At 47.6% G+C, this 16,402-nt stretch overlaps 1 protein-coding gene across 2 annotated transcripts in view; it reads left to right on the plus strand.

Annotated features, from left to right (window-relative positions):
• LOC138753933 (transcription factor 7-like 2) overlaps positions 1 to 16,163 on the plus strand; it is a 34,099-nt gene extending 17,936 nt beyond the window's left edge. The window contains exons 8-12 of one of the 2 annotated variants that reach the window (XM_069917526.1): positions 614 to 739; positions 4,413 to 4,572; positions 9,455 to 9,562; positions 10,632 to 10,680; positions 13,706 to 16,163. In XM_069917526.1, the coding sequence (XP_069773627.1) occupies positions 614 to 739; positions 4,413 to 4,572; positions 9,455 to 9,562; positions 10,632 to 10,680; positions 13,706 to 14,085 (823 nt within the window). In that variant the 3' untranslated portion in view covers positions 14,086 to 16,163. Of the gene's footprint in view, positions 1 to 613; positions 740 to 4,412; positions 4,573 to 9,454; positions 9,563 to 10,631; positions 10,692 to 13,705 lie in introns of both variants that reach the window. The other variant, XM_069917527.1, reaches the window with a different exon arrangement.
• The last annotated feature ends 239 nt before the right edge of the window (positions 16,164 to 16,402 follow it).

The raw sequence follows: 16,402 nt of genomic DNA on the forward strand, positions 1-16,402 counted from the left end.
CATTTCTCCAACTGCACCTGCTGCAATGGCTGTGAAGCGCTGTGCCTTGATCTGTGGGCTGGGAAAAACCGGTCACGTGGTGATCAGCACTGGGTCTGCCGGAGCGGACCTCACATGTTGGTAAGATCACAAGACATCGGAGCAGAAGTAGGCTAATCGGCCCATCAAGCCTGCTCTGCCATTCGATCATGAGCTGCTCCATCCTCCCACTCCCCGGCTTTCTCACCATAACCCTCCACACCCTGACTAATCAAATACCTGGCAATCTCTGCCTTAAATGCACCCAATGACCTTGTTTCCACAGCCGTCTGTGGCAACAAGTTCCACAGACTCACGACCCTCTGGTTAAAGACATTTTTAAATTGACACTCTTTTATCCTGAAGTTGCACCCTCTTGTCCTAAACTACCTGACCACAGGAAGTGTCTTAATTTGGGAGCTGTTGCCCGGATGTTGTGCTTTTGCAGGAGTCAAGATAGTTTTCCAACGCACGGCAGGTTTTTAATCAAAATGTTGGCTTTCCGTGGGATGGCAGCTCACTGTTGTCAGGCGGTTGCTCTTGTGGCCTGGAAGAGTGCTTTGTTCCCAATACTTCACTGATGTCTCCTTGGCAGGTTCTCTCCTCAGTTGGTCTCCCCACCGCATGCTGCTCATACAAGTGGAATCCCTCATCCGGCCATTGTAACTACAGGAATAAAACAGGAGCCGGACCACGGCCAACCCTGTTCAAGCCATGTCCCGTAAGTCTCGTTGAACCTTTACTGACTTGTTCAGAATATGAGGCAATATATTCAATAAGTGGCACAGGAATGGAGAGGAGCGAAGATGGTTGGTTGAGGGAGATCGGGGTGGGGATGGAGTCGGTGGGGTGACTCCATTAACCATTGTGGGTGTCGGTGTCAGGGATTGGGATGGGTTGGATTGGGTTGGGAGGTGACGTAGAGACGTAGAATGACAATGTTTCAAATGCTGATTGTGAATAGGAAATGTTTAGAGGGATACAGGCCAAACTTGGGCAAGTGGGACTAGCTCAGGTTGGGACTGCTTCTGTGCTGTGAAACTCTGACTTTTGGAGATGCATTTAAATTTAGCCATACAGCACGTTAACAGGCCCACAGGCCCCTACCACCCAATTACATGTCACTGACTTCAACCCCAGTACGTTTTGAACGGTGGGAGGAGCATCCAGAAGAGACCCATGCCCCAGACACGTTGAGATCATGCAAACTCTTTGCAGATAGTGCTGGATTTGAGCCCGGGTTGCTGGCACTACAATGGCATTGTGCTAGCCGCTAGGCCAGCCGTGCCGCTCTAGTGTCGAAGATCATTGGTGAAGTTGTAAAAGGAATGACTGACAGCAATGATTCTTTCTGCCGTGGCAGGACAGAGGATGAAAGAGCTGATTGGAATTGGAGGGTTTTGTTCTATTGGGATTCTCCATAATAGGAGTAAAAGGGCAAAGAATTCTCTAGATCACACATGTCAAACTTTGGCCCGCGATATATTTGGCCCGCCAGTCCCCACCAAAGCCTTCGACACCGTGAGCAGGAAAGGGCTTTGGCAAATACTAGAGCGCATCGGATGTCCCCCAAAGTTCCTCAACATGATTATCCAACTGCACGAAAACCAACAAGGTCGGGTCAGATACAGCAATGAGCTCTCTGAACCCTTCTCCATTAACAATGGCGTGAAGCAAGGCTGTGTTCTCGCACCAACCCTCTTTTCAATCTTCTTCAGCATGATGCTGAACCAAGCCATGAAAGACCCCAACAATGAAGACGCTGTTTACATCCGGTACCGCACGGATGGCAGTCTCTTCAATCTGAGGCGCCTGCAAGCTCACACCAAGACACAAGAGAAACTTGTCCGTGAACTACTCTTTGCAGATGATGCCGCTTTAGTTGCCCATTCAGAGCCAGCTCTTCAGCGCTTGACGTCCTGCTTTGCGGAAACTGCCAAAATGTTTGGCCTGGAAGTCAGCCTGAAGAAAACTGAGGTCCTCCATCAGCCAGCTCCCCACCATGACTACCAGCCCCCCCACATCTCCATCGGGCACACAAAACTCAAAACGGTCAACCAGTTTACCTATCTCGGCTGCACCATTTCATCAGATGCAAGGATCGACAATGAGATAGACAACAGACTCGCCAAGGCAAATAGCGCCTTTGGAAGACTACACAAAAGAGTCTGGAAAAACAACCAACTGAAAAACCTCACAAAGATAAGCGTATACAGAGCCGTTGTCATACCCACACTCCTGTTCGGCTCCGAATCATGGGTCCTCTACCGGCACCACCTACGGCTCCTAGAACGCTTCCACCAGCGTTGTCTCCGCTCCATCCTCAACATCCATTGGAGCGCTCACACCCCTAACGTCGAGGTACTCGAGATGGCAGAGGTCGACAGCATCGAGTCCACGCTGCTGAAGATCCAGCTGCGCTGGATGGGTCACGTCTCCAGAATGGAGGACCATCGCCTTCCCAAGATCGTATTATATGGCGAGCTCTCCACTGGCCACCGTGACAGAGGTGCACCAAAGAAAAGGTACAAGGACTGCCTAAAGAAATCTCTTGGTGCCTGCCACATTGACCACCGCCAGTGGGCTGATAACGCCTCAAACCGTGCATCTTGGCGCCTCACAGTTTGGCGGGCAGCAGCCTCCTTTGAAGAAGACCGCAGAGCCCACCTCACTGACAAAAGGCAAAGGAGGAAAAACCCAACACCCAACCCCAACCAACCAATTTTCCCTTGCAACCGCTGCAATCGTGTCTGCCTGTCCCGCATCGGACTGGTCAGCCACAAACGAGCCTGCAGCTGACGTGGACTTTTTACCCCCTCCATAAATCTTCGTCCGCGAAGCCAAGCCAAAGAAAAAAAAATAGCGCAGGCACACTGAAGGTGAAAATGAAGACGCCGGAGGTGTGGAGGGATCTCAGAGTCCCGAATCCCGGGGATCGGAGCGCCGCACTCAGCCCGCCCGGCTCCCGGACACACAGACGCGGCTGGAGTTGGGGACCATCCTCGCTGGGTCTGCGCTTCAGCGGCGACGCCGGACCGAACGTCTCGTTGGCGATGCCTTTCCCTCTCACTCCGTGCGCGGTGGACCCTGCCTCCCGCTCCTTTTGTTGGAGACGAGCCCGGCACCGTGAGATCGCAGTTTAATCCCTCTCCAACCATGGGAGGGGGGTGGGAGCAACACGCTCTTCTCAGCCAATTCCTCCACCGCCCCGGACGCCGGCGTTTCAACAGGGGGTTCGGGTGCCTTCGTCAGGCGACCGATCTGTTGGTCCAAGACAAGGGGAGAGCGTACAAACTCCACACAGACAGCACCTGAACTCGGGTGAACGTGGAGCTGCGACCCCACATTCCACATCAGGACTGTGTGTAAGATTGGGAGCAGTGAGACGGAAGCTTATTTTGTTCCTGTGATTTAAGCCTATCTTGGGGTGTGGGGTGGGGGGTCCTTCTCTGACCACTTGCCTAACAATTAACCTAATCAGATGTGGAGTTACCACAATACAACAGTTCTCAACCTTTTTCTTTCCACTCGCGTCCCCGTGCCATGGTGCTCTGTGATTAGTAAGGGATTGCTTAAGGTGGTCTGTGGGTGGAAAGAAAAAGTTTGAAGACCACTGCTTTAATCATCCCTCATTGACTCGTCATGTACACGATTTCAGACGCTAAAGGAAATGGGCCAATGGCAATGACAATGAAAGAGTTTATCCAAAACTATTATTAAACATTTATTTTAATAAGAAAAAGTTTAACATTACATATGTTGAAAGAAGAGAAAACATGCAGATGTTGTTTAGTTCGGCCCTCAACTTAGTCCAAGTTTTTAATTTTGGCCCTCTGTGAATTTGAGTTTGACACCCCTGCTCTACAGTTCCCGGGACTAAATTTTAAATTTAAATGTAGATGTACAGCACAGTTACAGGTCCTTCCGGCCCACAAGCCCATGCTGCCCAATTACACCCAATTAACCTACAACCCTGGTTCATTTTGTAGGGTGGGAGGAAACCGGAGCATCCAGTGGAAACTCATGCAGACATGGGGAGAATGTACAAACTCCTTTCAGACAGCGCTGATTTGAATTCTATAACAGCATTTTGTTCACCGTTCTGCTAACTGTACTGCAATAGGCGGGGATTTGAATGGAATAGGTTGGGCCCTGGTGGTTGTGTACAGTGACAGGTACAATCATTAGATTCTGGACATCAGGGAGTGATGGGACTGACTGAGAATGGTTAGGTTCATTGGGAGTAAGTGATTGAAATGTTGAAGTAAAATTGAATGCGGAGGGGTTTGGTTGGAATGGAATTCTATACATTGGGGAATGTTTGGGCCTATTGGCGTGGCATACAAAGGTTTGCTGCTGGAATTAAGAGTAGTGTGGTCTTTTATTTGCTTCAGGAAACATCTGGCCATAAAGGAGGAAGATGAGAAGAGGAAATCCCACATCAAAAAGCCACTGAACGCCTTCATGTTGTACATGAAGGAGACACGAGCCCAGGTCGTGGCTGAGAGCACGCTGAAAGAAAGTGCGGCCATTAACCAGATACTGGGGCGCAAGGTAAGCTGCAGACACAGTAGGCTGGGGCGTGCAGCAGCTGGCCAGATGCAGCCACACCTCCTGTTATCTCTCAACCCCTGTCCAGATGTCTGGTTGCCTCCCAGACCCTGCCCAATCTCAGCTCGATCTCATGTCAAATGTTTCACAGACGATTCTCCTTTCCCCATTGTTTGAATCAATGCCCTGAGACTAACCCATACTTGAACACTATATAACCCACTATAATCCGCCTCCCACCACGAACACAGGGATAATCTGGAGAAGTTTCAACACTCCCTCATTTCCAAGTCCACTCCTGGAGAGGGAGACCAGATCTGGGTGCGGTATTCCAGATGTGGCCTCGATATTGATGCACGACGTTCCACTCTTGAAGCCGACAGATGCCCTAGAAACAAGTCCATCTCCGCTTGCTTTTCTATGTCAGTCGCACATGAAGCAGTGTCTGTTTCTTGCCAGCCAAAGATCCAGTGAATTACCTTGAACATTTTGAGTAGTTTTAGAAATCCAACAGTAGTCAGACTCAATGGGCTTAGTGACCTGCTTCTGTTCCTTTGTGATGTGATCATCTGCAATAACGGTGAGTGGCGCTACAGGGAAGAGGTGGAAAATCTGGTGCGAGAGGAACAACCTTTCTTTGTTTTTCAATTTTGTATTGATTTAATAATAAAACATGTAAATTTATAGTGTATATGGAAGAGACAGTAAGTAGAGAAACTAACACAGCGCTTTGTACAAGGCTATTACAATCGGTACCCGCATCACTAAACACACTGAATTAAGGAATGATGAGATATTTCATGATAATATCTGTCCTCATGATCTAAACTGGAGTTGTATGGAAAAAAGATAGTACCCTGTTTCAAAAAAAGAACATGAAATTATCATCAAAATTGTTGTTTGTTCTAAGAAATTCTGTAAATAGCTCACAAATGGACTCCACACATTTTGAAAATTCATATTTGTGTCAGTTACAGAGCATCAGATTTTCTCCAGATTAAAGGCAAGACACAACCATTTCACATGAATGAAATGTATCGCACATCCTGCTGTAAGGGAAGTAAAGGCTATTGTTTGACGTTTAATTGGCGTTAAAAGTCATGCCATTGTCTCCGGTAATGCCAAAAAGAGCAACTAAAGGACCCGGCTCCACGTTTAAGTCGAGGATTATTGATGAAGTCTGAAAAATCTCTGTCCAGTATCTTCTAAGGCTCAAACAAATTCAAAACATATGAATGAATGTAGCATCCCCCCCTTGTTACATCTGTCACAACGAGGAGTCATATTGGGGTAAATATGAGTAAGTTCATCTTTGGATATGTGAGCTCTGTGTACTATTTTAAATTGTAGGAGAGAATGGTGAACACATAATGATGAATTATTAACCATTTTAAAAACCAAATATCAACTCTCTTCAGATATTGAAAAATGTAAGTCCTTTTCCCATGCTTTTTTAAAATGTTATCCAAAGGAATGACAAAATTTCATAAATAGTAGATATTAAACCTTTTTGTGAAGGTTGTAAATTAAAAATTGTGTCAATAATATTTGGGTCAGAAAACTCAGGTAATTGAGAGTGGAGAAAGTTTCTAATCTGAAAATACCTATAAAAAAGTTTTAGGTAAAGCAACTTTGCTTGCCAATTGTTCAAATGAAGTAAGACTATTGTCAATAAATAAATCTTTAAAACTTGTAAAACCAATCCTATACAAGTCATAAAAAGTTAAATAATTCACAGAAGGTTGAAAAAAGTAATTGGATAAAATAGGACTAGAAAGAGGGGAAAAAACCCTGAAACCAAAACATTTTCTGAATTGCAACCGGATCCTCTTTGTATGTTTAACTATTAGATTATCAATTAATTTTATTTTATTTAATTAAAGAAAAAGGTAGTGCCTATCCAAGAAGTGCATTAATGGAGAATTTTCTTGCTGATTTTAATCCCAGTGTGACCCATGATGGGCAGTCCGGTCGATTACTGTAATACATCCAAAACATGATATTGTTTATGTTAACTGCTCAATAGTAAAATCTGGAATTAGTTAGAGCCAAACCTTCATTTCTTTTAGATTTTTGAAGGTAGGTTTTATTTAAAACGAGGACATTTATTCCATATATATAACGATAAAATTAAATCAAGTGAATCAAAAAGAGAATTAGGAATGAAGCTTGAAAAAGTTTAAAATATTCATTTCAATACAATCAATTCGTCCAACTAGAGACCAAGAAAGGGGGGGGGGGCGGGGGGTAACCATTTTAATATCGACTGCTTCACCTGTTCTAGTAAAGCAAGACATTTTTCTTTGAATAAATGTTTATAAATTTTTGTAATTATATAATACAAAGATAAGTGAACTGATTTCTCAATTTTAAAAGGAAGATCTGCATAGATGCTGAGGTATTTAAGGGAAACAGCTCATTTTTCTGAAGATTTAATGTGTAACCTGAAAATTGACTAAATTGAGAAAGCAAGGAGAACACGGAAGGAATAAGTGTCAGGGTTGGAAATGAGAAGCAGAAGATCATTTGTGTAAAGAGAGACTTTATGAGCAGGTCACCTTCCTACAGATTCCTTGAGATGATCAAAGATTCTCAAAATGCAATATCTCGAGGCGCTAAAGCCAAAGCTAAAGGACTTAGAGGGGGGCCTCGTCTAGTCCCCCGGTGAAGATAAAAACATTTATATTGTTGAAAATTGGGAAGAAGAGATGCTGTCAAAGGTAAATATACTAGCTTAATCCATTGTCATAAAACCAGATCCAAAATTAAATTTAAAATCTCAAGTAAATATTTTCACTCAACCTGGTTGAAAGCTGCATCCAAAGAAAGAACGTTCCGGGACCGCAGCGGAAGGTGAATATATAATATTCAATAACAGGCATATATTAAAGTGTGAGTAACGATTTTCAATAAAGCCCGTCTGGTTTTCTGAAATGATAGATGGCATGATGGTCTCTAATCTGTGGGCTAGAATTTTAGCGAAAATTCAATGATTGGCCTATAAGAGGCGCAGTTAGGCAGGTCTTTGTTCTTTTTCGATATTAAGAGATATTGAGGCTTCATAAAGCCTCATTGGCAATTTTCCCAATTTAATAGAGTCAGAAAGGAGAAAGCTTAAAGAGGGTGAAAGTACGAGAAAATGCCTTTTTTAAAAAAAAAACTCCCCAGGGAATCCATCAGGGCTGGGGGCTTTCACATTGTAAAGAAAGAAACTGCTTTTGCTTTCTCCTCTCGAGATATAGGATCATCTGACAGCTTTTGATTATCTGAAAATAGCTTGGGAATATTTAACCGATTTTATATATAAAAAAAAATGCTATTATTAGGAGAGTAGCAGCTTGGATAACAACTTGATCGTGGACTTCAGGAAATAACTGCAGTGGAGAGCACCAAGTTCCTTGGAGTTCACTTAACTTCTCTTTGGCTTGGCTTCGCGGACGAAGATTTATGGAGGGGGTAAATGTCCACGTCAGCTGCAGGCTCGTTTGTGGCTGACAAGTCCAATGCGGGACAGGCAGACACGGTTGCAGCGGCTGCAGGGGAAAATTGGTGGGTTGGGGTTGGGTGTTGGCTTTTCCTCCTTTGTCTTTTGTCAGTGAGGTGGGCTCTGCGGTCTTCTTCAAAGGAGGTTGCTACCCGCCGAACTGTGAGGCACCAAGATGCACGGTTTGATGCGAGATCAGCCCACTGGCGGGGGTCAATGGGGCAGGCACCAAGAGATTTCTTTAGGCAGTCCTTGTACCTTTTCTTTGGTGCACCTCTGTCACGGTGGCCAGTGGAGAGCTCGCCATATAACACGATCTTGGGAAGGCGATGGTCCTCCATTCTGGAGACGTGACCCACCCAGCGCAGCTGGATCTTCAGCAGCGTGGACTCGATGCTGTCGACCTCTGCCATCTCGAGTACTTCGACGTTAGGGATGAAAGCACTCCAATGGATGTTGAGGATGGAGAACAACCAACTGAAAAACCTCACAAAGATAAGCATATACAGAGCCGTTGTCATACCCACACTCCTGTTCAGCTCCGAATCATGGGTCCTCTACCGGCATCACCTACGGCTCCTAGAACGCTTAACTAGTGACCTATCATGGATACACAAAATCTCTCTTGTCAAGAAGGCGCAACAGTGACTGAGCTTCCTGAGAAACGAGCAAGGCTACCGGCCACCATCATGTCAACCTTCTACAGGAGCTCTATCGAGAGCGTCCTGGCCGGCTGCATCACCGTGTGCTATGGTTGCTGCAGAGATTTGAATCAAGAGGTCAATCCACAGGACCATGAGTGGCAGAGAGAATCACTGGAGTCTCCCTAACCCCCCCCCCCCCATTGACGCGACCTACGAGGATCGTCTGAATGAAGCAACATTTATTTTTTATATTCATTGAAACCTGGTAACCAGCACCTATGTGGATTGGTAGATAATGGATAAATGATTTTCCGATTGGTTAAGATCGCGTTGCGTGATTAGTGAACTGACCACTAGGGGGCACCAATTTTTAAACCCATATTTTTTACCTATTTATTTTCTATGGTTTTTTCTGGTTGCTTGCAGCCTGTCAACAGGGGTTTTACTGTATGTATATTTGTCCTGCACATGTATTGTCTGAGTGGCTGGTTGTGTGTCTGGGTTTTGCACCGAGGACAGGAGAATGATGTTTCGTTGGGTTGTATTTGTATAATTGGATGACAATAAACTTGAGTGGTCAATATTGAACTCTGGGAAGGATCCAGACCCGTTCAGATGCGTCGTTTAACTCCTTGCATGCAGATTTTGATTCTCAGGCTGTGCCTACTCTGGGTATCTGATGAGCTACGTGTCGGGAAGGAGGAGGGTGCATGTTCTTTGCATTCTTGCTGGTGATGTTCTTTTCTGCCCCTGACAGTGGCATGCCCTGACTCGAGAGGAGCAATCGAAGTACTACGAGCTTGCAAGGAAGGAACGGCAGCTGCACTCTCAGCTGTATCCTGGGTGGTCAGCGCGAGACAATTACGTGAGTACTCAGCCTGGTCTGGCCACGCGCTGGGAACCATGATGTGAAGGGACTCTGTTCCTCCGCCCCTGTCAACCAGGGCGATCACTCATCCCATCCCATCCCATTAATTGCCACCTCAGCACCTTCCCCTGCGGCCACCCACACCTCCTCCCTCAACATCATTTGGGACCCCAAACAGTCCTTCCAAGTGAAGCATCACCTGTGTATTCAGGGGAGTCATTACTGCATCCAGTGCTCCCACCATGGCCTTCTTTACATCAGAGAGACTGCATGCAGACTGGGAGATCATTTCACTCTCTCCGCATCAGTGTCGGGGATCTCCCAGTGGCCAACTATTTCATCTCCGTGCCCCACTCCTGCAGTGACGTGTCTGTCTGTGACCTCATGAACTGTCCCTCCAAGACCACCCATAAATTGGGGGAGTTACACTTAATTTTCTGTCTGGGCACTCTCCAACTGGACGGCATTAATATCAACGGTTTCTGCTGGCCCACTCCCCATTCTTCCTCTCTACCCCTTCCCTTTTTCATCTTTCCTCCAGCTCTCCAACCCCTTCCCTTTCCATTCACAGAGCCACCCGCCCCCGCCCCCCCCCCCCCCTCCTTTATCCACCTACTAACTCTTGACTTTGTTCGGGCGTCTGCCTACATTTCACTCAGACCTTGTTGAAGGGCTCAAGCCTGAAACTTTGGTTCTGTATCTCTCTTTGCTACATAAAGGACACTGTTTGACCTGCTGAGTTTCTCCAGCGTCGTGTTTATACTTCAATCACGGTGTCTGCAGAGTTCCATGTTTTACGACAGACCAAAAGAGAGATGGGCTTGAGTCATCTGGGGCCTTGAAGCGAAGAGGGAGTGGTGGTGTTTTGGGATGAGGGAGAAGGGTTGGGGTGGGGGGGGGGTCTCGACCTGTCAGGGGGTCACTCAACATTCATCAGTGTGATTTACAGGGGGAGGGATCTGTTCAGCGGTGTGTGGAGGCCAAAAGGATGGTCCCACGATGTTGGAGGGATTGGTCGGGGAACAGCGGGTGAATTGCACTAATTGTCATGGGTTCCACTTTGCAGGGAAAGAGGAAAAAGAGGAAACGAGACAAGCAGCAGCTGGCAGAGGAAGGTAACCAAGATGTGTGTTCAAACTCAGGATCATTGTGGGATATTGCTGGGTGGAGGTAGGGGTGAGGGAGGCCGGGAATTTGCTCACGTGGACAGGGTGGGTGAAATCTTTGTTTCATCAGGGTTTTGAATTGAGGATCACCACAGAAGCCCATCAGCTAGAAGGATGGTTATGTGAGCTGCGGGAAAGGCAGCAGCCAATTGATTGCCAGCAAGGTTGCTCTGCTTGAGCTACCACACGGTTCCAGCGAGCACTGTGATACTACCACAGATGTCCAAGAATCTGGACTGCTTAGGGATTGGGTCGGTCCGGATTTTCCAGATGCTCAGGCAGTACAGATACACAATCCTTTATCTGGAACCCTTCGGGAACAGTGTGTTCCAAATTTCAGACTTTTCCGGATTTCAGAACAAAAGCCCCCTTTGCCCACCTGAGTTGCGCTGCCGTCTCTCTCCCCCTCGCCCATCTGAGTTGCGCTGCTGTCTCTCTCCTCCCTCCCACCCACCCGAGTCATGCTGCCGTCTCTCTCGCCCGCCCGAGTCGCACTGCCGTCTTTCTCCCCCCGCCCGCCCAACTCGCGCTGCTGTCTCTCTCCCCCCTCGCCCATCCGAGTTGCGCTGCCATCTCTCTCTCTCCTCCCTCCCGCTCACCTGAGTCATGCTGCCGTCTCTCGCCCACCCGAGTCACGCTGCTGTCTCTCTCCTCCCACCCACCCGACTCGCATTGCCATCTCTCTCCACTCGCCTATACGACTCGCGTTGCCATCTCCCTCTCCCCCTCGCCCACCTGACTCGTGCTACCGTCTCTCCCTCCCCCTCGCCCACCAACTCGTGCTGCCGTCTCTCTCTCTCTCCCCCCCTCACCCACACGACTCGTGCTGCCGTTTCTCTCTCCCCCTCGCCCACCCGTCTCGTGCTGCCTTCTCTCTCTCCCCCTCGCCCTCCGCTGTTCCAGCACCAGGAAAAAAATGCCGATTTTTGGAACTTTCCGGATTTTGATGTCCGGATAAAGGATTGTGTACCTGTACTTTTAAAATTCAAATTTAAGGAGGAATAAAGAAGAGATGAACAGGTAAACTTTGATAGTTTATCCATTAGCAAACACAGTGCGCTTCATTTCTCAAGTAAAATAAAGTTAACACTTGACTAAAATGTAAACATAAACATTTTTCACTATTAAAAGAGAATGTAATGCTCCAAATTATTAGACAGTTAGTGTAGCGATTAGCGCAACACCTTTATAGCGCCAGCAATTGGGTCCGGGGTTCGAATCTCACGCTGTCTGTAAGGAGTTTGTACATTCTCTCCATGTCTGCGTGGGTTTACTCTGGGGGCTCCGGTTTCCTCCCAACCTGTGAAATGTACTGGGGGTTGGATATTTGGATTTCTGCTGTTTTCTCTGTGGCCGACTTTTCTGTGAAGAGATTAATTGTTTTATTTGAATTTGCTCCCTGCGGAGAGTTTCAGGAGTTTGTGAGGTGGCTTGGTATAGACCCAGCCTCAGTTTCGATACCGGTGTGTTAACAAGCCCTCATCTCAAGGGACGTCCTTTCTCACCAATAGTGACTGAATCACATGGTGTAAACTGAAGCAGACAGAAATCCAAAAAAATGGAAAACAAAATAAAACACCAACTCTGAGAAACACTCAGCGGGCCAGGCAGCATCTAAACATACATACAGCACAGTAACTGGCCCTTTCAGCCCCTCCAAGCCCTTGCGGCCTAATTAACCTACAACCCCGGTATGTTTTGAACAGTGGGAGGAAACTGGAGCATCTGCTTAAAACTCACACAGACATGGGGAGAACGTATGAACTCCTTACAGACAGTGTGGGATTTGAACCCAGGTCGGGGGCGTTTTAATAGCGTTGGACTAACCACTACGCTGATTATTCTCTCAGTGGAGAGAGAAGCAGTGTCAGTGTTTCAGGTCCAAGCACCTTCATCACAACTGGGAGAGAAATGAAGAAAACATTGTTGGCAGTGGCTGTGGGAGGACGTACCCGCGATAGAGCGAGACCAGGGGGTGCAGCCAGGCAGAAGAATAGGGGCGGCTGGCAGGTGGAGACCTTGTGTGAACAGGCTGGTGGGCAAGTCCAGGTTGGCGGCACTAACACGGGAAATGGCTGTCGTGACCCAGAGAGACGAGGAGAGTTACCTGCAGTGTGTAGAAAGGAGGCTGCAGTGTAAAGTCTCCTGGGTGGGGGTGGTTCACCTCCGTGGAGGGAGGGGGTTGGGATGAGGGAGAGGGAGGGAGGGGAAGAATTGCACATTGGTGTGGCTGATCACTCCTGTCCAGGATGCAATCTACACTGCAGTTGCGAGGGCAGCTCAGCCACTAGGCACAAATGGGGACAGTTGATTCTCCGTGTCTGAAAGATGAATACACAGAACACTGAGAGTGGGTGCTGCAGAGTTACAGCCATCTATTGCACGCTGAATGGATGTCAGATTTATTGTCAGGACATCATGTACAACCCTCAGATTTTTTTTCCTGCGGGCGAGGCAGAACTACCATTTATTGGTAGTGTAAAAAAAAAACCTACACAACATACACATGTAAACAAATAGACAAATGTAAACAAACTATGCAATACAAAGAGGAAAAAAATCAATGAAATGCAAAAGTAAGAGTCCCTGATTTGAGTTTGTCGTTGGGCAGTCTGATGCTGGAGGGGTAGCAGCTGTTCCTGAACCTGCTGGGTTGAGTCTGGTGGCACCAATACTTTGTTCCTGATGGCAGTAGCAAGAAAGAGCATGTGCTGGGTGGTGTGGATCCTAAATGGTTGCTGCTGCTCTTCGATGGCCTCGTTCTCTGTAGATGTTCTCGATGGTGGGGAGGGTTTTGTCTGTAATGTTCTGGGCTGCATCCCCTACCTTTAGAAGGGCTTTACGCTCAGGGGTATTGGTGTCCCCATATCAGACTGTGATGCAGCCGGTCAGCACACTTTCCATCACACATTTGTAGAAGTTTGCCCTGATTTCTGGTGTGACTGTGTTTCTACTCTGCCTCCTTCTCTTGCAGAGGCTTCGGGATCCATTCCCCGACGGAGGGTGAAAAGCCATCAGATGGTGCCCGCCAACAGAATCTACTCTCTTCCCGCCTCCACCAGCAGCAGCGTCCTGGACTCACCGCCATCTCCATCCACCCGGCTGCTGGGAGCCAAGTCCTGCACCACCGCCCCTGAGGCGGCTCAGCCACTGCCCCTGAGCACCAAGCCCGAGGCCCATTCCAAGCTCCGAGCCCCCACCTCCAGCCCGTCCCCTGCCAGCCTGCGGCCCCTTGCCCAGGCTGCCACCCCCACCTTCCTCCTGACCCCACCTTCCTCGGTGGAGGCCGCAACGCATTACCAGCATCCTCTGCAGATGCAGCCATTGTCCTTGGTGACCAAGTCACCTGAGTGATTTTTGACCCTTGAACCCTGACCCCCCCCCCACGTTCAATCTGGTTCTTGGACATCGAGCCTTCCAGAGAATTTTTAAAAGATGTACTTTGAATCTGGTCAATATTTGACCCCATTTTTATACTGAAAACTGTAAATAACCTTTTTATTACTTCATGGTTGAGGGCAAGGAGGATTTGTGTAGGGTGGGATGGGTAGCGATGAGGAAGATGGAGGTGATAGAGGTCCCTTCAGGATCTTTGACCACTAGATGTGACAGGATCAGCAGAGGTGACCATGAAGGGCTTCACTGATTGAGAGGACTGTGTTTGTCGACCTGATTGTCCCCCCAGATTGAGGGGCAAAGAATGGGGGTGGAATGTGGGGTTGGGGTGATGGAGGATCTAGCCTCCCTTGTGTTTTGAGGGTTTGAGGTAGTGAGACAATCACATTTACTGAGGAGTAAAAATGTGGAGATGCTGGAGGAACTTGGCTGGTCTCGCAGTGTCCACAGGAGGTTAAGATATATTACCGACGTTTCAGGCCCGAGTCCTTTTCACACAGAGAAGTTGGCGAAACTCGGCCGGTCTCACAGCGTCCACAGGAGGTAAAGATATATTACCGACATTTCGGGCCTGAGGCCTTCTTTGAGGTACCTTCGTACATCCTTACCTTCATACCTCGAAGAAGGGCTCAGGCCCGAAACTGTAAAACCCCGGGTATCCAGCACCTGTAGGGATTGGTAGATGCTGAATAAGTAAGTTTTCCGGTTGTTTAAGACTGCATGTTGCGTGAATGGGAAAACTAACGGAGAGGCGCACCAATTTTAAACTTGCATACTTTTTACCCATTTATTTATGTGGCAGCACGGTTGGCGTAGCGGTTAGCACAATGCTGTTAGAGCGCCAGTGACCCGGGTTTGACTCCTGCGCTGTCTGTTAGGAGTTTACGTTCTCCTCGTGTCTTCATGGGTTTTCCCTGGGCGTTCCGTTTTCCTCCCACCCGTTCAAAACATTCCAGGGATTGGAGGTCAATTGAGTGGTAAGGGCCTGTTACAGTGTCTAATTTAAAACTTTCCACTATTTTTTTGCTTGAGGTTGCCAGTGCTTGAATTCCAGATTACAGGCATTTTACTGTATATCTTCACCTGTGGACGCTGCGAGACCGGCTGAGTTCTTCCAGGATCTCTGTGGAAGAAGGACTCAGGCCCAGAACATCAGTACTCCAGCATTTCTGTGGAAGAAGAGAGCAGGCCCAAAATGTCGGTAATATATCTTTACTTCCTGTGGATGCTGCGAGACCGGCTGAGTTCCTCCAGCATCTCTGTGGAAGAAGAGAGCAGGCCCAAAATGTCGGTAATATATCTTTACTTCCTGTGGATGCTGCGAGACCGGCTGAGTTCCTCCAGCATCTCTGTGGAAGCAGGACTCAGGCCCGAAAAGTCGGTAATATATCTTTACCTCCTGTGGATGCTGCGAGATGGGCTGAGTTCCTTCGGCGTCTCTAGAAGGACTTAGGCCCGAAACATTGGTAATATATCTTCACTTCCTGTGGGCGCTGCGAGACTGGCTGAGTTCCACTAGTATCTCTTGTGTTTTTGCTACAATCCTGACATCTGCAGACTTACGCGTTTCACTATGTTGGTGAGATTCTTCAGCGCCCACCCCAACCACCTGGTTTAAAAAAAACACTATTGTTTGCCCAATTCATTTGGGATGGATTCTCCGACCCAAGGGTACAATCCCTTTCCCAGGACTGCACCCTTGGGTTGTTGCACACACAAGCTCGCTAAACGACTTTATCCCAGGCTTGTGCTGATGGCTTGAGTTCAAAGGTGGCTTGATTTGTGCCATTAACAGGGAAGTAATCCTCCACAGAAGAGTGGCTTGGATCACTTGTGTTCCACTCTGCACCCCCTGGCTCCCCCACAGCTGAACACACACATAATGGTGATAAAATTCCAGCTTTGGCCAAAGTCACTCCAGTTCTTGTTGCCGTTTGAGGTCACTCCATCCTCCACTTCCCATCTCCCGGTTTTATTTCTGCTTTGTTTAAAAACATGTACAAATTACTGCATAAAAATATATACGAAAAGCTCTAGTTTTTGTTTTTGAGATGTGAAACATCCCAGATTTTTTTTTCTTTTGGAGAGAGGTGTGTAAAATTTGTGGGGAAAACAGGCAGCAACATTTTTCCATTGGCCGACTTTGAGTGGGCGTGACCTCACATGAAGTTTCTCTTGTCCGATCGGGTTTGCTGGGAATATCGACATTGTTGCTGCCCTTGGCGCGATGCGGCGGGAAGGGATAGTGGAGATTCTGAAGTCACCCCTCAGATTA

The sequence above is a fragment of the Narcine bancroftii genome, chromosome 2 (assembly GCF_036971445.1).
Source record: "Narcine bancroftii isolate sNarBan1 chromosome 2, sNarBan1.hap1, whole genome shotgun sequence".
Taxonomy (NCBI): Eukaryota; Metazoa; Chordata; class Chondrichthyes; order Torpediniformes; family Narcinidae; genus Narcine; species Narcine bancroftii.